The 25,085-nt window shown below is 43.6% G+C and overlaps 1 protein-coding gene across 1 annotated transcript in view; it reads left to right on the top strand.

Moving 5' to 3' along the window:
• The window catches only part of RPH3AL (rabphilin 3A like (without C2 domains)), a 342,327-nt gene that overhangs the window by 63,695 nt on the left and 253,547 nt on the right, over positions 1 to 25,085 (top strand). Inside the window, exon 5 of the mRNA XM_044285948.1 lies at positions 9,992 to 10,078. Coding sequence (XP_044141883.1) covers positions 9,992 to 10,078 — 87 coding nt within the window. The remainder of the gene's footprint in view (positions 1 to 9,991; positions 10,079 to 25,085) is intronic.

Here is a 25,085-nt window from a genome sequence, read left to right on the forward strand (position 1 = left end):
GTTTCCATGAGGTGAGTGGGAACATTTATCCAAGTGGTGAAGATGTCCGCACGAAGGCCATCTACTGTCTGGAACTGTTGTCCATTTTTGTAAACCTCCCTTGCCATCCATCCCCGAAGGTTCTCAATTGGATTTAGATCAGGGGAATACACAGGATGGGCCAAAAGAGTGATGTTATTCTCCTGGAAGAAGTCCCTTGTCCTGTGGGCATTGTGTACTGTAGAGTTGTTCTGTTGAAAAATCCAGTCGTTACCACACAGACGAGGGCCCTCAGTCATGAGGAATGCTCTCTGCAACATCTGGACACAGCCCGCGGCCGTTTGACGCCCCTGCACTTCCTAAAGCTCCATTGTTCCACTGAAGGAAAAAGCACCCCAGACCATTATGGTGCCCCCTCCACTGTGGCGCGTAGAAAACATCTCAGGTGGGATCTGCCAGTAACGCTGGAAACCATCAGGACCATCAAGGTTAAATTTTTTCTCATCGGAGAATAAAACTTTCTTCCACCTTTGAATGTCCCATGTTTGGTGCTCTCATGCAAAGTCCAAACGAGCAGTTCTGTGGCGTTCAAGGAGACGAGGTCTTTGAAGACGTTTTTTGTTTTTGAAACCCTTCAGTCTCAGATGCCGTCTGATGGTTATGGGGCTGCAGTCAGCACCATAAGGGCCTTAATTTGGGTCGAGGATCGTCCAGTGTCTTGACGGACAGCCAATTGGATCCTCCGGCTCGGGGCTGATGACATTTTTTGGGGTCTTCCACTTGACTTTTTTGTTCCATAACCCTCAGGATCATTTAAGAAATTCCAAATGACTGTCTTACAGCGTTCTTCCTCAGCAGCGATGACGCGCTGTGAGACCCTGCTTATGCAGTTCAACAACCCGACCACGTTCAAAAAAGGAGAGTTTTTTTGCATTTGCCATCACAACGTGTAACTACCTGACAGAAAATGACAATGAATCCACATCTTTGCACAGATTTGGCCTTTTAAAGACATGTGGTCCTAAAATTTGGATCAGCTGAAAAACAGCCTGTTTCAGTTTAATCGTTATTTTCAATTAATTGAATGCTCAAAAAATGTTTTGTCTCGCTCTTGTTTCTTCTTGTTGCATGTTGAAGCTCTACTTGGAACCTTGTTAATATCCAGCCATGCTTTTGTTGCCATTTTTCAAGTGGTCTTAAACTTTTGATTAGGACTGTATGACTTTTTGATTGATTTAACATTGTTTTTTGGGAGGTGAGCTCAATGGTGCAATGTTTATTTTATTTAAGCTGGTCGTTGCGGATGTGGTGACACCAAATATGTCTATTTTATTTTTTTCTTCTATCTCTTTAACATTTTTTAAAGGGAACTTGTCACCGGGATTTTGTGCATAGAGCTGAGGACATGAGTTGCTAGATGGCCGCTAGCACATCCGCAATACCCAGTCCCCACAGCTCTGTGTGCTTTTATTGTGTAAAAAAAAAAAAAAACGATTTGGGGGGGCGTGGCCAACTGCCGTCATGGATAGTGTTGAGCGAACTTCTGTTTTAAGTTCGGCGTCTAAAGTTCGGCTTCCGGTTAGCGGAGAATCCCGATATGGATTGCGAATACCGTTGTGGTCCGTGGTAGCGGAATCAATAATGGCCGATTATTGATTCCGCTACCACGGACCACAACGGAATTCGGAATCCATATCGGGATTCTCCGCTAACCGGAAGCCGAACTTTAGACTCCGAACTTAAAACAGAAGTTCGCTCAACACTAGTCATGGACGGTCGCATCTGAGAGCAGCTCCGTCTCCCACCAGTAATCCTGAGCCATCCTGCACATCCCGGCTGTAGATTTCACCCTCAGCAAGGAAGTTTGGATCTACTATCGAGACCGATTGCGTGCCATGAGCCCCAGCAAAGCACAGATGGCGGCGGAGCGGCTTAAGGAGTTTGCCAGGCAGGACTCCCAACATGGCGCTGCGGCCTAACCCTGCAAACCTCCCACCAGCAATTGATGGTGGCTATCACAGGTTGCCAGGTCTCCCTGACAGGGAAGATAGAGGAGGTCAGGGTGGATTTGGGCCTACTAAGGCATGACGTGCAGCAGCTACGGGAGAGGGTTAAACTCACGGAAACCAGAGTGTCTGACCTGGAAGATATGACCACTCCATTACCAGCGAGGATAGCCACCGTGGAGGCCTCCGTGGAACTTTACCGCCAGAAGTGCGATGACCTGGAGAATCGCGCGCGTCGCAATAATGTGCGTATTATCGGCATGCCGGAACGGGCGAAAGGCAATGATCCAGCGATTTTCCTGGAAGGATGGTTCAAGGAGATATTCCCGAACGCTGCCTTCTCCACTGCATACGCCGTTGAACGGGCGCACCGTGTCCCGGCCAGGCCACTACCACCGGGGGCCCCGCCAAGGCCTTTACTTGCGCGCATGTTAAATTGGCGCGACAGGGATCTTATCCTAGCACAAGCCAGAGTCGCACAGGCCATTACGCTGGGCTCGGCGAACATATCCTTATACCCGGACTTCTCCGCTGACCTGCAGAAGAGGAGAGCCACCTTCGTCTCCATAAAACGACGACTTCGCGAGATGAATCTGAAGTATTCCATGGCATACCCTGCGCGTCTGAGAATCGTCGACGGCGAAAAATCTCTATTTTTCTCTACACCTGCTGAGGCGGAGGACTGGCTTTCGGGAAGACCTCTCCTCCTAACTGATTTGGGGACAGGATGAAGCTTTGCCATCATCAACAGGGACTCAGTTCAGGTTATGTTGAATATGTGACGTGACTATCCCATGATTTTACCTCTACATTTTGCCTGGGTCCTCGGTTGGTAAAGTATTAACTTGCTGTGTCTGGACTCAGAGCCGTTAAGGGTTAATTGCATTCCTGCATATATGATGTTGGTTCGATAGTGCTTATTCGGTCGGTACTCTCTGTTATGAATGGTGGGGTTCGCTGCTCTACCTGCACTGGGTTTCCATCCCTATACACCGTGCAGGTCCCCCAATGTACGGGGCCACTAGCTACAAAAGGCATGTTTATGTTTTACTAGTTCACCCACTGTTTGGGTGGTTAAAAGTATGCCTTATGTTAATCGCTTTATTTGAAATGTACAGTCATTCTCTGCATATGATGATCCACATCCATCTCCTCTGCCATAGAGTTCCCCAGTGTCTAGGGTCTTATCCTCCTTCAATTTCTGGTGTTCACTATGGCAGACATTAGAATAATGTCTTGGAACGTCAGAGGGCTGGGCGGGCCCAGGAAACGCATGGCTGTGTTTTCTCATATCCAAAGCCATGCTCCCCATATCCTGGGGTTGCAGGAAACGCACCTCACTGCTGAAACAGGGGGGAGGGTGAGGAAGCCCTGGGCTCAATGGGTGGAAAATGCGTATGGAACCTCATACTCTAGAGGAGTATCATTGCTGATTCATCGGGCAGTCAGATGGGAACCGCACCATACTAGTATTGACCCAGAAGGGAAGTTTGTTTTTGTCTACGCTCATATAAATGGTATGCCATATGTGATTATGAATATGTACAACCCTCCTCCAGCCAGTCTGGCACTGCTTCAGGCAGCGGCAGGATTTGCAGCTCAGTTCCCCACTGCCGGGATTCTCGGCATGGGAGACCTTAATATGATCCTGGATGACTCGCAGGATAGATTTCGCAACCCGGCTGCTAGTCACCCCGGACGGCCCCCGCACAAAACTGCTCTGGCGTGCCTCTTGTCTGAGCTAGGATGGCTGGACATATGGAGAGAGAGATATCCAGACAGGATAGAGTTCTCTTGCTTCACACCCTCTAGGGGAGCTCTCTCTAGGATTGACTACCTCCTGGCGCCCCTGGCACCTTTATGGCAACACGTGAGATCCGTTATGGGCTTCAAGGCCCGTCTGACCATGCACCCGTAGTGGCCTCACTTGTTGACCCTTATGTGGCAACCCGAACACCCAAGCAACGTATACACCCATTTTGGCTATCTCTGATATCTCTAAATGACAGGGTACCTGATCAGCTCCACACCTTCTTAATGGCTCATCCAGCTGATACTGACCCGGCCTTATTATGGGACACCCTGAAGGCCTTTCTGCGTGGCTGTCTGAAATCCTCCATTTCATATGTTAAGAAGTCCACTCGCTGTAAGGAGGAGGAGTTGGGCATCCAGTGCAGAAATGCTGAATGTGCGTTTGTATCGGATCCTACCGAGGAGAACAGGAGGGATTGGTTGCTGAAAGGCAGGAATTATATGAACCACCTGCAGGAGAAGGGTGACCGCAAGATGCTTTTCTTGCAGCAACAGACCTTTGAGCAGGGGAGTAGGGTGGGCAAGGTGCTTGCGCAGATAGTAAGAAGGAATAATATGTCCCCACCAATACTTCGTATTGCGAACAAGGATGGGATTGTGGTGTCGGACCCGGGGGGTATCCTAGATCGTTTCAGGGAATATTACCAGGACCTTTATTGCTCCCGGGCTGAGTATTCTCCTCAAGCATTAGAGACTTATCTGCAAGAAGTAGATCACCCGCAGCTGTCCGAGCCGGATAGGGAACTATTAGATGGTGAGATCACACTGGAAGAAGTGAGCGAGGCAATTGCAGGGTTAAATCTGGGGAAAGCCCCCGGGCCGGACGGGATACCATTGGAGGTATACTCCAAATATGTGGAGATTTTGGCACCACAGCTCCTGCGCATGTACAAGGCGTCTCTGAGCAGTGGGGTCCTTCCGGAGACATTGTACGAGGCTTCCATTGTAGTTTTATTAAAACCTGATAAGGAACCTATAGAGTGTGGGTCATACCGGCCCATTTCACTGTTAAATCTAGACTACAAGATCCTTACTAAAATATTTGCGAATAGAATGAATAGAGTCATATCTACTATCATACATGACGATCAATCAGGCTTTATTCCAGGTAGATCTACCTCTAGTAATATACGCAGAGCGCAGGCTATTGCCCAGCTGGGTTGTGCGGATGGGAGGCCATGGGCGCTGGCGGCTCTGGACACTGCCAAAGCGTTTGATTCCATCGAGTGGCCCTTCTTAGTGCAGGTCCTGCCGTTTTTTGGCTTTGGTCCTGGGTTCATCAAGTGGATCAATATACTATATAGCTCCCCATCTGCGAACATCATGATTAATGGCTCCTTATCACCCACATTTAGGCTATACAGGGGTACCAGACAGGGGTGCCCCCTGTCTCCCTTGTTATTCGCGGTGGCCATCGAACATCTGGCGCTGAGAATTCGTCAGGATGCAGTCTATAGAGGTGTGGGGCTGGGAGGCAGGGAGGACAGGCTGGGCTTATATGCTGACGATCTTATTTTGTACATGGATTCCGTAGAGTGCACTTTACCGAGAGCAATATCCATTATTGAGCAGTTTGGTGCATTCTCCGGACTATGTATAAACATGGCCAAGTCGGCCATTATGCCTTTATGGACCTCAGCCTGGCCAGCGGTGTATCAGAATCTCTTAGTGGTGGACGGATTTAAATATCTAGGAGTGATTATTACTAAAGTCCCGGAGTCCTCTCATTTGCTGAACATAGTCCCCCTGGTAGCATACTTCATGGACAGGTTTAAATCCTGGAATACTTTACCGCTGTCCACGATGGGCCGGGTAAACTTAATTAAAATGGTTCTTCAACCCAAAGCCCTATACCTGTTAGAACACGCTTGTACACCTGTCCCACGAGTATTTTTTGATAAGCTACACTCCCTTATGGCAACCTTTATCTGGGGTAGGAATAGGAGAAAATTAGCCGTTAGGTCTCTACAGAGGAGTTGGGATCAGGGTGGAGCAGCTCTGCCAGACTTGCATCTATATTTCCTTGCTGGTCAATTGCGATATCTGGTGCCATGGGTGACCCGGGACGTGTTTCCTAGTTCTGAATACTATTTGCGGGAATTTTTGCAGCTTCCCACCCTGTGGCCTGTACTCGAGGGCCGATCTTCGGTGTCGGGCTCGCTCCTACCGATTCATAAATTGGCGCACCAGGTATGGGGAGCTGCAAAGTTGCAGCAATATAAGGACCTACCAGAGGATATACCATTGTGGAACAACCCGATGTTTCCGCACCTGATGCAGAGTGAATGGGAGGTGATTTGGAGAGAATACGGGGTATGCTGTTTGAAAGATCTATATGAAAAGGGTATACTGTTCTCCTTCTCACAGCTGCAGACCAAAGTGGGTGTCTTGAGGTCACACTTTTTCAGATATCTGCAATTGAGACATGCCCTCCAAGCTCAGTTGAAGGATCTGAATAGGCCAGTGTCAGTTTATCCCCTGATAGGGGTCTTCAGGACCCAAGGCCCGAAGGGATTGATATCCGCCATTTATACACACCTACTTGGCCTCAAAATTTCTGCTTCTCCATTGGGTGCGGAATGTAAATGGAGAGGGAATATACCTACTATGACGGATGAGGAATGGGGAGAGGCTCTGGAGGCTCCGGTGGCTGTATCCCCATCTCTCAATAACAGATTGACACAACTCTTCATTTTAAATAGATGTTATTTAACCCCGACCCGGCTTTTTAAAATTGGTAGGAGGCAGAACACGGAGTGCCATAGGTGCTCACTGGCAAATGCGGACTTCTGGCATCTAATATGGGAGTGTAGTCACATTCAACTGTTTTGGAAAGGAGTGGTGGATGTGATCTCGTCCCTGATTCCGGACTCACTGATTGTTTGTCCTAAATCTTGCCTTCTGGGTATAGTAGAAAAAGAGTCACGATCACGTTACACCCTTACCCTCATTAGGGAAACCCTATTTTTAGCCAGGAAAGCCATTGCGGTTAGATGGATGGCGGACAGACCTCCCACGGTTGGACAGTGGAAGACCTTGGTCAATAACATTATTCCCTTCGAGAGGATTATGTACTCTCGCAGGGGTTGCCCTCAAAAATTCGAGAAAATTTGGGGTCCATGGTGTGCTTCCCATCTGACTGCTACGTCGGCCCATCTACACTCGATAGTTTGAGGGTGTTCCCGCCTGAATGGGAGTTATCAGGCTTTGTTGTAAAGTTTCACTTGCATGCCGTAAATCATAATATGACCTGTAATGCATGGCCTAATGACGTCAGACATGTGCTGTATTGTGGATACTGAATACTGTTTATTGCTCTTTGTAATGACAAGAATTACATGCTATGGCAATATTCTCTATGCAACATTGTACGACTCTTTTCAATGTGAGAATCCTTGAATGTACTGTTACATAACTTGCTTATCATTTTTCAATAAAGCGAGTTTAAAAAAAAATAAGGAAAAAAAAAACAAAAAACGATTTGATACATATGCAAATTAACCTGAGATGAGTCCTGTACGTAACTCATCTCAGGGACAGGACTCATCTCAGATTAATTTGCATATGTATCAAATCGTTTTTTTTTACACAATAAAAGCACACAGAGCTATGGGGACTGGGTACTGCACTTTTTTTTATTTTACACTTTGTGTCCCCCATAAGGTCATAGAAGACCTCTGGGGGACATTTAACTTCATTTATTTTATTTTTTTAAAACTATTTTTCTACTGTAACTGGGGATGACATAGTAGCCCCAGTTACAGGGGAAATACAGCCCCCAGAGAGTCTGTGCAGCACTGTACAGCCTCAGTGCAGGGCTGATCGAGGTTTGTGGAAGACCCATCAGCTCCTGCACTCTCCCTGCATAGCGCTTCCTGATCTGTATACACAGCGCTAATTGAGCGCTGTGTATACAGCGATCTAGAAGGGCATGGACACACAGAACGTCCATTCAGAGATAAAGCGACCGCCCAAGGACGTTTATAGTCAATGGGCAGTCGGGAAGTCGTTAAGGTCCCTTTACACGGGACAACAGAGGAGCAGGTTGTCAGAAAGGAAGCGTTCCTTACTGAAAATCTTCTGGTCTTTGGTGGAGCAGACTGCTGCATTTATATTCCGCAATCTTCTCCAGAGTATGGGGAGGAGCGATTGCTGATGCCACGGTTCTTCCCCCATACTTGCTGCTAGTAAACAACGATTTTTTTTGTGTGTGCACAAACGATCGGATTACCCGATGAACAAGCATTTACCCACCAGATAATCGCTAATGAGCCTCCTTATGAACGATCATTAGGGGTTATCTTTTGGATTATCTGCCTGTGTAAAGGGCCCTTTAGCCCCAACAATTGTTTTTCAATCTTTTTATGTTGTCCCTTATAGTGAAATTGTGTCTTTTGTTGGCAATGAGATTAAAGGTTTTAATAATGCAACCAAATAGAAATGTCGGATTGCTCCAAAACTCAGCATGCAGTTATGTCTCAGGCAGATATGTAAATGGTTCCAGATGTGGTCTGATTAGACATTGGGTCTTTGCACAAAACAGCATAAAAATGCTTCTCTGTTGCCCTATAAAAAGACTCTCAGAGGCTACGTTTGGTTTGTTTACCTCTTGGTGAAAGATCATTGAATGCTAGACATGCCTTAAAATACATTTTGCCCAGTTGACAGACTTGGAGAGAAAGCACATCAGTAAACTGAGAGATGCAGAATGGTCGTTTTGATAAACTGCCCGCCATATAGGCTGTGCTGACCAAGCTTTTAGGAGGTGTTGGGAGCAGTGGTTACATCAGGACATGCACACATTGCGAACAGGCTGTGGACAGTCAAGACAGACCATCAGTAGAGAGGACCATTTGATCCACCAACAAGCACCTCCTACAGTTTAATTGTCCACTCCCCAGGCACAGGTGGCACCTTCGTTACACAACTCTATCTCTGCCTGGACCATTTCCAAGCACTTAGCAGAAGGAAATTTGGTGTCATGACTCCTGTGACATGCCCTGCTATTGACATCCAGCCACCATCTCCTTAGATTACAGTTGTGTCATGAACGAGAAACCTGGACTGCTATGGACTAGAACTTGTCTTTAGCAATGAATCCAGGTTTTTGCTTGGGATCTGATGACGATTGGGGTTGTGTATGGAGGTCTGGTGGTGAACGCTTCAATGCTGCCATTTCTGTGGAGCGAAACACTGTCCCAACTACTGGTATGATGATCTGAGGAGCAATCACATAAAACAGTCACTCCTATTAACAGCTCGGTGATATTTGCAGGACATCCTGCAGCCACATGTGTTGCCTCTCATGGCAGGGCTTCCAACTGGCATTTTTCAGAAGGATAATGCTCACCCACATACAGCAGGCGTTTCCTAGGAATGTTTCCACCAGATTGCAACACTTCCTTGGCCTGCCTGGTTGACACATTTATCGGATCAGTTGGGATACGAGCTTCGGCAACCTGCAAGTGTGCAGGATCTACATGCCCAGCTGCAACATCTGTGGGCAGATGTGCTGCAAGACACCATATGGAACCTGTACGGCTCCATGCCCAGCAATATCTCATCTTTTATCCAGACTAGAGGCGGCCTTACAGCACACTAGAGTCTCCTTGCAATTGTACACTTTTCCCCAATAAACTTATACTTTCACTCTTATTCATTCCATTACATTCATATATCATCATTGTTTTCTTTGTGCTTTATCTTTTGTCAATGAGCGTATGTATGTATAGGTGTGTGTGTGTGTGTGTGTGTGTGTGTATATATATATATATATATATATATATATATATATACTGTGTATGTGTGTGTGTGTGTGTGTATATATATATATATATATATATATGTGTATATATATGTATATATATATATATATATATTTGTATGTGTGTGTGTGTGTGTGTATATATTCTTTTATTGTGTGGGATGTGGTTAAAGGACAAACCTAAATTGAGCAAATTAGGATCATTATGTACTGCATTACAGTACTTTTTGTGGTTGCAAGATCTCAGTAAGTCCTTTCATTTGCTAACTAGAAATTTTGACCTACTAGTTAAAGCCTACAATTCTTTATATTTATGTTTATATTTATTTGCTACATAAAATTCATTTTTTTTTTTAAAAACATTGTTAGTGTCAAGAAATAATATGAATGCTTTATCTGTTAATCCGTGTTCTCCTTGCTTATGTCTTAGAAAGTCTGCACAAAATGTGGGATTGAAACTGTCAGCAACCTGAAGCGGCCCACCTGGCTGTGTAAAATATGCAGTGAGCAGAGAGAGGTAAATTATCATCTTTTCATTTTTATTTTATACATTCCTGGCCAGCTGCTTCTTCTACTCTATATTGTTTTTATCTTAAATTTCATATAATACAAAATATTGATTTACTCCTTTAAAATCAACCTAAATACACAGTATAAATGAGTACACTCCTCTAAACATAGATATATTTCTATTTTTAAGTGATCACCATTACAATTCATGGAATAACAAAATTTTAATGTACTAAACATGTATTTAATAAAAAGAAAGAAACATGTCATTAATGTTTGTAAAATAAAGAGATTAGGCAACTTTGCTTGAGTACGGGACTACAATGAGTTATTAAAATGAGTTTATTCTTGATTATGTGCTATTAAATGGGTTGTCCGGGATCAAACTCATTATATTATTTTTTTAAGTAGCTTACTCGCCAATAGTAGCCAAGTTTATGTTCCGAAGATGTTTTTAGGTAGCTTTTACACTGCTGCATTGCTCCTACAGTCCCCAACAGACTGTTTACATATCTGTTTATGTATGCCATCACACATTGTGTGTCCCAGTGCAGTTCAGCAGGTGGTTTCTACAGTGTAAGATCACCTCCCTGCATCCGTCCCCCTCATACATATTCAGCCTCCTGCACATTATTCACTCCTCCATAGATCCGCCCCCCTCTTACATATTCATCCTCCAGCCTCATATTCCTAGACCAACCAATTGGAGTGAGCGTGGGCAAGGGACCACTCTGATTGGTCCCTTGTTGGCACCCGGTGACGTCACCGGACTGGAGGGGGCGGAGCTTAGTGGGATCTCAGTCAGGCTAGTTACCGCCCCTCCAACACTTTTGCATAATTAGCTAGCCTGGCAGTGATGTCACCGGGCTCCCTGAGCAGCGGAAGAGGAAGCTTTCTTTCTCTGCAAAGGACCCGGTACGTCACTGAGTTAACGAAAACCTTTACTTCCAGCAGATAATTTATTGGAGCAAAAGGGGGCATTAGAAGTAAGTTCATCAGGTAGGACATGGGTGTTGTTGATGTGTGTGACACTGCAGTACTATAGGACAAAGGTCCCAAATCCCGGACAACCCCTTTAATAAGGAACATACTAGTTACTACTTGGTCATGAGTAAGGCTACATATTTCTTAAGTGCGTAAAAAAGCGATTGTTACTGTTTAGGATGGTGTACAGATGTTTTACTTGTGGAAATAAAGGAAGTAAAGGAAGTATTTATTGAAGCTTTAAAGGGGTTTTGTCACTTCAGCATATATCATTTAGCATTTATCATGTAGAGAAAGTTAATACAAGGCACTTACTAATGTATTGTTGTTATCCATATTGCTTCCCTTGATGGCTGGATTCATTTATCCATCACAAATTTTACACTGGACGTACCGGTACGCCATGTTTGCTGAGTCCTTAAGGACTCAGGACGTACTGGTACGTCCTAAGTTTAAAAAACGATTGCGGCGGGGGTTAATAGGAACAGGATGCCCGCTGAAATCATTCAGCGGGCATCCTGTCACAACGCCGGGGGGGGTCATGTGACCCCCACGTATCGGCGATTGCCGCAAACCGCAGGTAAATTCAGACCTGCGGTTTGCGGCAGCGATCGGACGTGCCATCGGGTCCCTATGCGGCTGTAGGGGGGACCCGATGGCATGGAAGGCAGCGCAATGTCTAAGGAAGGCATCACGCTGCATTCCAGTAAAGAGCCTGTGAGATCCAGCCCCCTGGATATCACAGGCCAGAAGCTGTATGAGTAATACACACAGTATAACTCATACAGCCAATGCATTCCAATACAGAAGTATTGGAATGCATTGTAAAGGATTAGACCCCCAAAAGTTCAAGTCCCAAAGTGGGACAAAAAATAAAGTGAAGTTTTCCCCCAAAAAATTAAAAGTTTCACGTAAAAATAAACAAAAACGTAATTTTCCCCAAATAAAGTAAAAAAAATAAATTGGTAAAAAATAGGGGAAAAAAAAAAGTATACATATTAGGTATCGGCGCGTCCGTATCGACCGGCTCTATAAACATATCGCATGAAGTAACCCCTCAGATGAACACCATAAAAAAATAAAAACTGTTAAATAAACCATTTTTTTTGTCACCTTACATTACAAAAAGTATAATAGCAAGCGATCAAAAATTCATATGCACCCAAAAATAGTGCCAATAAAACAGTCATCTCATCCCGCAAAAATCATACCCTATCCAAAGTAATCGCCCAAAAACTGAAAAAATTATGGCTCTCAGACTATGGAAACACTAAAACATGATTTTTTTTTGCTTCATAAATGAAATCATTGTGTAAAACTTACATAAATAAAAAAAAGTATACATATTAGGTATTGCCCATCTGTGACAACCTGGCTCTATAAAAATACCACATGATCTAACCTGTCAGATGAATGTTGTAAATAACAAAAAATAAAAACTGTGCCAAAACAGGTATTTCTTGTTATCTTGCCTCACAAAAAGTGTAATATAGAGCAACCAAAAATCATATGTACCCTAAACTAGTACCAACAATACTGCCACCCTATCCCGTAGTTTCTAAAATGGGGCCACTTTTTTGGAGTTTCTACTCTAGGGGTGCATCAGGGGGGCTTCAAATGTGACATGGTGTCAAGAAAACCAGTCCAGCAAAATCTGCCTTCCAAAAAACGTATGGCATTCCTTTCCTTCTGCGCCCTGCCGTGTGCCGGTACAGCTGTTTACGATCACATATGGGGTGTTTCTGTAAACTACAGAATCGGGGCCATAAATATTGAGTTTTTTTTGGCGGTTAACCCTTGCTTTGTTACTGGGAAAAATTGATTAAAATTAAAACTTTTCAAAAAAATTGAAATTCTGAAATTTCATCTCCATTTGCCAATAACTCTTGTGGAACACCTAAAGGGTTATTGACATTTGTAAAATCTGTTTTGAATACCTTGAGGGGTGTAGTTTCTATAATGGTGTCATTTTTGGGTGGTTTCTATTATGTAAGCGTCGCAAAGTGACTTCAGACCTGAACTGGTCCCTAAAAATTGGGTTTTTGAAAATTTCTGAAAAATTTTAAGATTTGCTTCTAAGCCTTGTAACATCCCCAAAAAATAAAATATCATTCCCAAAATGATCCAAACATGATGTAGACATATGGGGAATGTAAAGTAATAACTATTTTTGGAGGTATTACTATGTATTATAAAAGTAGAGAAATTGAAACTTGGAAATTTTTTACAAATTTGGGGTAAATTTGGTATTTTTTTTATAAATAAAAATGATTTTTTTTTAAACTTCATTTTACCAGTGTCATGAAGTACAATATGTGACAAAAAAACAATCTTAGATTGGCCTGAATAAGTCAAAGCATTCTAAAGTTATCAGCACTTAAAGTGACACTGGTCAGATTTGCAAAAAATGGCCAAGTCTGTAAGGTGAAATAGGGCTGAGTCCTTAAGGGGTTAAGAATGCTGGATTTTTTTCTTTGTTTGGACTTAGCGTGTCTTCCTTTGTGCGTGTTTCTGCACCTGTGTGGTGAGCTGGTTTTAGGTTACATACTAGTTACTAGAGTTGTCGCAATAACCAAATTTCATTCGGTTTCAATGCCAAGATAAAGTACTGCTCTGCTTGATACCACGTAAAAAAAAAATAAAAAATAAAAAAAAATACCCACACATTAATTACATGTTGCCGAGCAACATGAAGTTAATGTGGTATCTTTAGTGTTTTTTTTTGTTTTTGTTTTTTGATAACATATTGATTGCTATTTATGTGAGGAGGTCCTTGACAGGGTCACTTACTAATACGAGGCACATGAAGGTCTAAACTGATAAAACCACATGCCTCACATTAATAGTAACCCCATTAACTATGGTACCTCTTTACATAATTGACAATATGGGTTTAATGCAGGCATGTCCAAACTGCGGCCCTCCAGCTGTTGCAAAACTACAACTCCCAGCATGCCTGGATAGCTTACAGCTATTAGGGCATGCTGGGAGTTGTAGTTTTGCAACAGCTGGAGGGCCGCAGTTTGGACATGCCTGGTTTAATGTGAGGAACATGATGGGTTTAGTTATTATTAAAGGGTTATTCCCATCTCAGACAATGGGGACAACGGGGAAGGTAGCGGCTGCCGGCAAGCGTTCTCCCCATAGGATTGAATGGAAGCGCACTGCGCTTGCGCGGCCATTTACCCCCCTTTATTTGTATGGGGCCGATGGAAATAGCTGAGCCAGCGCTCGGAAATTTTTGGCGGCCCCATAGAAATGAATGGAGGGCGGCTGCGCTGGCTTGACTACTTCCGCTGGCCCCCTAGAAATGAAGGGGAGCGGTGGCCGCGCAAGAGTGGTGCACTCCCTTTCAATCCTATGGTGCACTCCCTTTCAATCCTATGGGGAGAGCGTTTGGCTGTGGCCAAACCCCGGATATGCCCCCATTGTCTGAGATGGGAATACCCCTTTAATGTGAGGCACATGATTTTATCAATTTGGACCTCTATATGCCTAACAATAATATATAACCCCATCATGTATCTCACATTAACCCAATGTTGTCCACTATGTGAGTGGGTAAATAATTAGGTCAGTATTAATGTGAGGCACATAGTGTTATTAATTTTAAACCTCCATGTGCTTCATATTAATAATAATTAATCCCATGTTGCTCATTATATGAGGTCCTAGTAATAAGCCCATGTGCCTCAGATGAGTACAGGCACACAGCATAAAGCAGATATCTCCTCCTGCAGCAAGATCTTCCTGGATGCTGATAAGTTAAAGGACCTTTGATGATGTCATCACCATATGACCAGTAAAAACTTGATGTTACTGGTCCCCCCACTGAGGCTGAGTTCACACGGGCGAGATTTCCGCGCGGGTGCAATGCAGTAGGTGAACGCATTGCACCTGCACTGAATCCTGACCCATTCATTTCAATGGGGCTGTGCACATGAGCATTTTTTTTCATGCATCACTTCTGCAATGCTTTAAAATCGCAGCATGTTCTAAATTCTGCGTTTTTCACGCAGCCCTGGCCCCATAGAAGTGAATGGGGCTGCGTTAATAACGCATTGCATCTGCAAGCAAGTGTGGATGCAATGCGTTTTTCACTGATGGTTGCTAGGAGATGTTGTTTGTAAACCTTCAGTTTTTTATCACGCGCGTGAAAAAAGCGTCAAAACTGAACAACTAAACGCAATTGTAGCCAAAACTGACTGAACTTGCTTGCAAAATGGTGCGAGTTTAACTGAACGCACCCTGAACGCATCCGGACCAAATCTGTCACGCTCGTGTGAACTCAGCCTAAATCGGCTGAGCCTCAATGAGGGAGGGACATGTGCTTTGCGCACACCATGTTCTTTAAAAGGGACTGATACTAAGCTGCCTAGGGACTGATACTAAATGCCAATGTCCGTATCGAATCGGGGAATCAAAATAACGAAAAAGTATTGAGACTTTGATATCCGGTGTAACTCCACTAGTTACTAGGTACTGATCTGACCTTTCTTGGCACATAGTGTACAAATTCACAATGTTCAATATTGCAAACAGAAATTGCTGCATTTATTAGGTTTGGTGATTCATACAGGTGTTTCCTGCCCCAGTCTCGTTATCCCCTGCACTGTCGGAAGATGCACCACAATTATGACGAGTCGCAGGCCTCATCATAAATTAGGTGCATCCTCCTGCAGTCTGTGCACCTAAACAGAAATCTGACAGCTCAGAGCTGCCTTATATTTCTGGCTTCATTTGCACCAGAAAACTGGTGGAAATGAAGATTAATTTTTCTCAGCTGTTGGCCACATCCCTTTCAGACCCTTGCTGTGCCCTCTTTTGGAAAAGTATTGAGGGTGGCGTAAAAAGAGCCACTTGAAACATTATATTTTTTCGAAAGTCGCATTTAAAAAATCTAAAACGCACACGTTATGGCTTTTTAAAGCCACTTTTCTGGAGCAAGGGAAATTATAGATCTCCCCCTATGTGTTTATATGCAAATTATTCAAATTTAGGAGAAACTGAAAAAAGCTTTTGAAACATTCTGTCTGACATAAGCACAGCGCAGAGAAGGTGCTCACATCTTAACCCTAACGGAACTCAGTCTAATCTCCTAATTATTCCAACTCTAGTGGCAATTCTGTAAGAAGATAATAAATCTTAGTATGTGTTTTTCAGTTTTAAAGAAAATATGAGTATCACTTGTGCGCAAAGTTTACTTACCTATACTTAAAGGGGTAATGCCATGATTGATGTAAAAAATGGAAATAAGGCATCATATAGTACAAGACACTGCCTTTCTAACAATGGTAGAACCAGCCCTGTACCTCACGTCGGTCCAGAAATCTCCACGTTTAATGCTCCAATTGCTCTGCTAGATTATCTTCAGTCTGGCAGCTGTGTCCTTTCTGCTGAAGCCCTCTCCTTGTAACTGCCACAGCTTCTAACAGAACATATGGCTTGTGGCAGTTGAAGATTTAGGCCATGTCAAAATTTCTGTGTCAGTGACCTGTCCATGAAAAAAGTGTATGTATTTCATCAGTTTTTACCATCCTCATGTCATCCGTAATTCACTGACATTGCTCACCTGAAAATTAATTTCCAAAGAATCTCAGTCTTCAGTGAAAAACGGACACACCACGGATGCCATCCGTGGCGTGTCCCTGATTTTCACGGACCCGTAGACTTCTATGGGCATGCTTGGTCCGCATCACTGATCAAAGTAGTGCATGTCTCCGTGATTTTGTTATTGACCCACGGTCAGTAAAAAAATACTGAAATGTGAACAAACACATTTAAAGTGTAACTGCCCTTTCACTACCAAAAATGAAATTCCTAAGGGTCCATTCACACGTCCATATGTGTTGTGCGTATCTGCAAAACACGAAAGCCGGCAATGTGCGTTCCGCATTTTTCAGACCGCACATCGCTGGCACTCTCATAGAAAATGCGGACAAGAATAGGACATGTTCTATTTTTTTGCTAAACCGAAAGTTCGGATCCGCAAATGCGGATGCGAACAGCACATTCCGGCACCATTGAAAATAAATGGGTCCGCGCCTGTTTCGCAAAATTGCGGAACGGATGCGGATCCATTTTGCAGACGTGTGAAAGGACCCTAAGATATGTGATGCTTAAGGGAAGATGGTCATAAAGCTTTATTTTTTAGTTAATTTTACCTTTTTGATGTCTGCATTCAGCCCTTAGCAACCTCATTTATCTGTGCCTCTATTTCAGCATCTTCATAAGATGGCCTCTGCTGCACTAGCTGTGGTGATCTTTCCCATGTCCTTGAGGCCATCCTATATTTCCCACACTTCCCATAAGCCTTTGCTCTCCTCACATGAACTACCAGGACCAATCAGAATGCAGATAACCTCCCCACTACCCCAGAGCAGTGTGTATCCTCTCACATATAGCTAACCAGAGACAGACCAGACCAATCAGAATGCAGATAACCTCCCCCACTACCCCAGTGTGTATCCTCTCAGATACAGCTAACCATAGACAAGCCCTGCAATTACATGAAATTAGCAAGCATTTGTTTAAGCCTCTTAACCACTTCAGCCCCGCTAGCTGAAACCCCCTTCATGACCAGGCCACTTTTTACACTTCAGCACTACACTACTTTCATCGTTTATCGCTCGGTCATGCAACTTACCACCCAAATGAATTTTACCTCCTTTTCTTCTCACTAATGGAGCTTTCATTTGGTGGTATTTTATTGCTGCTGACATTTTTACTTTTTTTGTTATTAATCAAAATGTAACGATTTTTTTTGCAAAAAAATGACATTTTTCACTTTCAGCTGTAAAATTTTGCAAAAAAAACGACATCCATATATAAATTTTTCGCCAAATTTATTGTTCTACATGTCTTTGATAAAAAAAAAATGTTTGGGCAAAAAAAAAAAATGGTTTGGGTAAAAGTTATAGCGTTTACAAACTATGGTACAAAAATGTGAATTTCCGCTTTTTGAAACAGCTCTGATTTTCTGAGCACCTGTCATGTTTCCTGAGGTTCTACAATGCCCAAACAGTAGAAAAACCCCACAAATGACCCCATTTCGGAAATTAGACACCCTAAGGTATTCGCTGATGGGCATAGTGAGTTCATAGAACTTTTTTTTTTTTGTCACAAGTTAGCGGAAAATGATGATGATTATTTTTTTTTTTTTTTTCTTACAAAGTCTCATATTCCACTAACTTGCGACAAAAAATAAAAAATTCTAGGAACTCGCCATGCCCCTCACGGAATACCTTGGGGTGTCTTCTTTCCAAAATGGGGTCATTTGTGGGGTAGTTATACTGCCCTGGCAATTTAGGGGCCCATATGTGTGAGAAGTACTTTGCAATCAAAATGTGTAAAAAATGGCCTGCAAAATCCGAAAGGTGCACTTTGGAATATGCGCCCCTTTGCCCACCTTGGCATCAAAAAAGTGTCACACATCTGGTAACACCGTACTCAGGAGAAGTTGGGGAATGTGTTTTGGGGTGCCATTTTACATATACCCATGCTGGGTGAGAGAAATATCTTGGCAAAAGACAACTTTTCCCATTTTTTTATACAAAGTTGGCATTTGACCAAGATATTTATCTCACCCAGCATGGGTATATGTAAAATGACACCCCAAAACACATTCCCCAACTTCTCCTGAGTACGGCGATACCAGATGTGTCACACTTTTTTGCAGCCTAGATGCGCAAAGGTGCCCAAATTCCTTTTAGGAGGGCATTTTTAGACATTTGGATCCCAGACTTCTTCTCACGCTTTAGGGCCCCTAAAAAGCCAGGGCAGTATAAATACCCCACATGTGACCCCACTTTGGAAAGAAGACACCCCAAGGTATCCAATGAGGGGCCTGGCAAGTTCATAGAATTTTTTTTTTTTTCGCAAAAGTTAGTGGAAATAGATTTTTTTTTTTGTTTTTTCTCACAAAGTCTCACTTTCCGCTAACTTAGGACAGAAATTTCAATCTTTCATGGACTCAATATGCCCCTCAGCAAATACCTTGGGGTGTCTTCTTTCCAAAATGGGGTCAGTTGTGGGGTGTTTGTACTGCCCTGGCATTTGAGGGTCTCCGCAATCATTACATGTATGGTCAGCATTAGGAGTTTCTGCTATTCTCCTTATATTGAGCATACAGGTAATGAGATTTTTTTTCCGTTCAGCCTCTGGGCTGAAAGAAAAAAATGAACGGCACAGATTTCTTCATTCGCATCGATCAATGTGGATGAAAAAATCTCTGCCCAAAAAAAAAAATGGAGGGGAAAGGCGTCTGCCAGGACATAGGAGCTCCGCCCTACATCCATACCCACTTGGCTCGTATGCCCTGGCAAACCAGATTTCTCCATTCGCATCAATCGATGTGGATGAATAAATCATTGCCGGGATTTTTTTTTGATTTTTTATATATATATATATATATATATATATATATATATATATATATTTATATACAAAGTGTTTGCCAAAGCATAGGAACGCCGCCGCCTCCTCAGCTCGTATGCCTTGGCAAACGTATCTGTCACTGCAGAGGAGAAAATCCCGTCTTGCAGCGCCGCATACACTGACTTGCGTGTAATCTGACAGCAGCGCAATGCTTCTGTCAGAATGCACATCGGTGCTGCAGCTAGTAGATCGGTTGGTCCACCTGGAAGGTAAAAAGACAAAAAAAAAGAAAAAAACAGGCCACAACGCAATAATTTTATTAACTTTGGAACAGAACATGTAACTTTAACTTTTTGAACTAAACATTAACGTGTTTGCTTACTGGTGTTTTTTTTTTTTTTTTTTTTTTTACCTTTATAGAACAAACCTCTCCTTCCCCATGGGTCAATGTGCAAAGCGCAAATCGCCCAAAGATGTGGCGAAGTGCGTTATGCACTTTGTCCCATGTGAAAGGAGACGTTTGCAGCAGCTGTGAGTGAATGGGCCCTAATAGCCCTGTGTGCCTATCCTGGTGAGATGATCCCTATGCTAGGTGTACCTGTGTGTGGTACTTTCGGAAACACTCCCCTAAGCATAGGGCAGGGTGGTCAGGACAGTCAGGACAGAAATAGCGGGTGTCACGCCTTATTCCACTCCTGCTACAGACACGACATCTTTTTCGGGGTGACGGGTGGGTTGAGGTACCAGCAACGACATTGGGGAAATGTCGCTCATGTAGACGGCTAACTACACTGGTGGATGGGGCAGGAGGTTCTCGATGATCTCTTCCTGAAATTTGAGGAAGGATCCAGTTCTCTCAGCCTTACTGTAGAGAACAAAAACTATTGTACAGAGCCAATTGAATTAAATATACAGACACCTTCTTATACCAGCGTCTGGTTCTGCGGGAAACTAAATACGGAGACAACATCTGGTCATTGAAGTCCACCCCTCCCATGTGAAGGTTATAGTCGTGGACGCTCAATTTGTATTGTCGTGTCTGCGTGAATGGAGGAGAGCATGTAAACGTCACGCTTGTCTCTCCATTTCACCGCGAGCAGTTCTTCGTTACACAGTGCGGCCCTCTGCCCCCTTGCAAGACGGGTGCTAACGAGCCGTTGGGGGAAGCCCGCGCGACTAGTTCGCGCGGTACCACAGGCGCCAATCCGTTCTAGAAACAAATGCCTAAAGAGGGCCACACTTGTGTAAAAATTGTCCACATAAAGATGGTACCCCTTGCCGAATAAGGGTGACACCAAGTCCCAGACTATCTTCCCACTGCTCCCCAGGTAGTCAGGGCAACCGACCGGCTCCAGGGTCTGATCTTTTCCCTCATAGACACGAAATTTGTGTGTATAGCCTGTGGCCCTTTCACAGAGCTTATACAATTTGACCCCATACCGGGCGCGCTTGCTTGGGATGTATTGTTTGAAGCCAAGGCGCCCGGTAAAATGTATAAGGGACTCGTCTACTGAGATGTTTTGCTCTGGGGTATAAATATCTGCAAATTTAAGGTTGAAATGGTCTATGAGGGGCCGAATTTTGTGGAGCCGGTCAAAAGCAGGGTGGCCTCTGGGACGGGAGGTGCTGTTATCACTAAAGTGCAGGAAACGCAGGATGGTCTCAAATCGTGTCCTGGACATAGCAGCAGAAAACATGGGCATGTGATGAATCAGGTTCGTGGACCAATATGACCGCAATTCATGCTTTTTTGTCAGGCCCATGTTGAGGAGGAGGCCCAGAAAAGTTTTAATTTCGGAAACTTGGACTGGTTTCCACCGGAAAGGCTGGGCATAAAAGCTTCCCGGGTTAGCGGTTATAAATTGTGTGGCATACCGGTTTGTCTCTGCCACAACTAAGTCTAAGAGCTCCGCAGTCAAGAACAGCTCAAAAAATCCCAGGGCCGAACCGATCTGAGCTGTCTCAACCCGAACTCCAGACTGGGCGGTGAAAGGGGGAACTACAGGTGCGGCTGAAGTTGGGGACTGCCAATCAGGGTTTGCCAGCACCTCTGGGATTCTAGGGGCTCTACGGGCACGTCTTTGCGGTGGCTGCGACGGGGTCACTACTGCACGTGCCACCGTACCAGCTTCAACTGCCCTTCTGGTGCTCGCTACTTCACCATGTTCTACGGCAGTGCTGGTACTAGGTCCAGGAAGGGCTGGGCTGCTGGTGTATGCCTCACCACGTAATCCGACAGCACCAGCCCCACTAGACATGTGGGCAACTAAATTTAGGGGTATTCCCTGAGACTACCCAAGAAAAAAAAAGCAAGCCTGTCTTACAAATGGGAGGCTAGCGAAGTACCGGAGGCTGCTGCGGTTGATAAAAAAATATCAAAACTGATTTTTTTATCGCCACAGTGCTTGTAAAGTGAATGTGCAGCGATCAAAAAAAAAATTTTTTTTGTCACTGCGGTGGGGCGGGCGTGGGCGAACGCACGTGTGGGCGACCGATCAGGCCTGATCGGGCAAACACTGCGTTTTGGGTGGAGGGCGAACTAAAGTGACACTAGTACTATTATAGATCTGACAGTGATCAGTTTTGATCACTTCCAGATACTATAAAAGTACAAATGCTGATTAGCGATACGCTAATCAGCGAATAACGGACTGCGGTGCGGTGGGCTGGGCGCTAACCGATCCATAAACTACCTAACCAAGGGGCCTAAACTATACTGAAACCTAACGGTCAATACCAGTGAAAAAAAAAGTGACAGTTTGCACTGATCACTTTTTTCCTTTCACCAGTGATTGACAGGGGCGATCAAAGGGGTGATCAAAGGGTTAATTGGGGTGATCTGGGGCTAGTATGTGGTGTAGTGGGTACTCACAGTGATGTGTGCTCCTCTGCTGGAACCAACCAACCAAAAGAAGGAGCAGAGGAGCACAGCAGCCATATAACCCCATCATATTTACTAATATGTGGGGTTAAATGGCTGCTGATTGGATTTTTTAAAAATCAGCAACCTGCCAGCCAATGATCGTGGTCGGCAGGCTGCTGACGAAATACTTGGCTACGAAATGCCGGCCCGCGATGCGCATGCGTGGGCCGGCTGTGACGTAATCTCGCGTCTCGCGAGATGACGCACCGATGCGTCCAGGAGGAACAAATCAACCACCTCCCGGACGCATCGGTGCGTTAGGCGGTTGGGAGGTGGTTAATAGTCACATTAAAAGTTTTTTTAGGAACTATTTTGGGGTGTGTATATATAGTGTATTAACTTTTTTTATTTTATTTTTAGGGGGAAAGATAAAGACTCAAAAATGTTTACCTTAATTTGTGGAATTTTTTCACGGTGTGGTAAAAATAATGTAATTTTATTATGTGGGTCACTATACTGATGATAATGTCACATTTTAACACTTCTATATATATATTTTACTATCTTTCTCTCCTCCTGTCAGCTCTGCAGCTGCTCCCGTATTCTCCTCCACACTGACAGGGAGGGGGGGGGGGCGGCTGCTTTAGCTCCTCATATCTCTGGTTTGGTACCAGCTAGAATTATGGGCTTGGGTACCAGCAGAGGGGACGTACAGGAGAAGATATCACTGATAGAAATCAGGATACAGTGAATGTAGCTGAAAGTAAAAGCAGGTTTTACCGGCGATTAGTCCTGACTCAATTTCTAACAGTGATATTTCTTCTGTTGCTTGGACTTTAGCTGTCATTCTGGTCTTGTCAGCTTTCAAACAAGACCGGTTGCATGTTTCTAGCTACTACCATTCGGGAGATGGCAGCCCTCCCCCATCCACTTTCTGCCCGAGACCAGGCACTCAGGGCTGTGCTCCTCCTCACAGTGCTCTCCCTGTCTCCTGTTTATATCAGAGAGGAGAGGAGACGGCCTGCACATGACAACACTGTGAGAAGAGGCCTGCTCAATGTGAAAGTGAAACACATTTTTGGGTGTTATTATGAGGTGAAATTGAAAAAGATTAAATTATAAAGCACAAAAGCATTTATACAGTAGGTTGTGTACTATACAATTAGGGTATAACAAAATGAAACGGCAGTTACACTTTAAATCAATGGGAATGTGTGGCAGCAGAAGAGACAGGAAGTCACAGGTGCTTGGTCTGACACCTGATTGGTTGTTCAGATTGAGACTTAGTCGGAGGAGCTACATGTGACTGAGGAGTTCGTTTCATTTTCAGTCAGGGGGGCAGCTGAGGAGAGCGACTGAGAGGACATGCTCCAGAGCTGTTAATGTTTTATAAAAATTATCAGCTGAACAAAATAAGTCATTAGTTAAAAAGGAGGAGAAGTCAGACAAGGGAATAAGATACTTTCAGCAGTACATTATCTCTACAGCAAGGTTGATACAAGTATATGAACAGGAAATGTCCTGTTTTTAGATTCATAGCAATGCATCAGCCACAGAGTAATTTTACCATTGATGAGGAAGAGGTTGAATGGTAGCTGTTTGGTCTGGCCAATCGATTTACTTGTGTGTGACTGGTACCAATGTTGATTTGAATGTTGCTGAACTGTCAGAAAATTGTCAGCTTTATTTGATAGTTTATTAACACTAATAAAATGTGGAGATGAAGCTTATAGACTGTTAATCAGAGAATAATACATTTACAGGCTAAATCAATCCTTGCCTTTTATCTGTGTTTCTGTTCGAACAGGAAGTGCAAGAACAATAATATAACACAACTTAGTTATGTTCCCTAAACTCTAAACCTTTTACTATACTTATTAATGATTTTAAACAAAATAATGCAAATGTTAAAGGGGACTTCCCAAAAAAAGGCAGTAAATTTGTGTCCTAGTTGGACACACTGAAAACACTGTCTGAGGTGGGCTTTTCTGGCATGCGGAGAGCGGACAGGAAGTGCAGAGCAGCATCGGAAAGGAATAGGTGAGCGAAGCTGGCCCCCCTTCAATCAGCACAAACAAAAACTCCAGTGTGTTTCTTTAGTGCTACGTTTGTGCTGTTTTGTGCCGCAAAAATTAACATTTGTGCTGCTTTTATTTTAAAGATAATAGCAACTGTTTGTTTCAACATGATGACATCACCAGCCCCCCTACAACAGCAAAAAGACATGAAACTGGGCTGGTTGGTTAGTGCTACGTTTGTGCTGGTTTGTACTGTAGAAATTAACATTTGTGCTGGTTTTATTTGTAAGATAATAGAGAAACTGGGCTGGTTGGTTAGTGCTGCATTTGTGCTGTAAAAATGATCATTTGTGCTGCTTAATTTTATGAACTCCATTAACAGGGCTGAAGGATACTAACTTTACACAGGTAGTAAGACAAGTTAATGTGGACTGGCATCACTTGAAGTAAGAATGATTATAGCTACAGCCAAAAAAATTAATACTATCAAGAAGTAGAATAGTAAAATGTGTCTCAAACATTTTTATTCCACAAATCATTTTACAAACTAAAGATCATAAAGTTTTCATGAAAATCAATGACAAATAAAGAACAAATAAACCCAAACATAGAGATATCCATATTAAGTCCTGATTTTTTTCGCAGTCTTCATTAAACGGTAACTGCACTTGTCCATGGGAAGTGCATAAAAAAGTAGATTATCTCAAGCTAAAACCTTTGCTACCTACGCTTAACAAATAGTAACTTGGAACTACAAGAAGCTAATAATACAA

The sequence above is a fragment of the Bufo gargarizans genome, chromosome 3, assembly GCF_014858855.1.
Source record: "Bufo gargarizans isolate SCDJY-AF-19 chromosome 3, ASM1485885v1, whole genome shotgun sequence".
Lineage (NCBI taxonomy): Eukaryota > Metazoa > Chordata > Amphibia > Anura > Bufonidae > Bufo > Bufo gargarizans.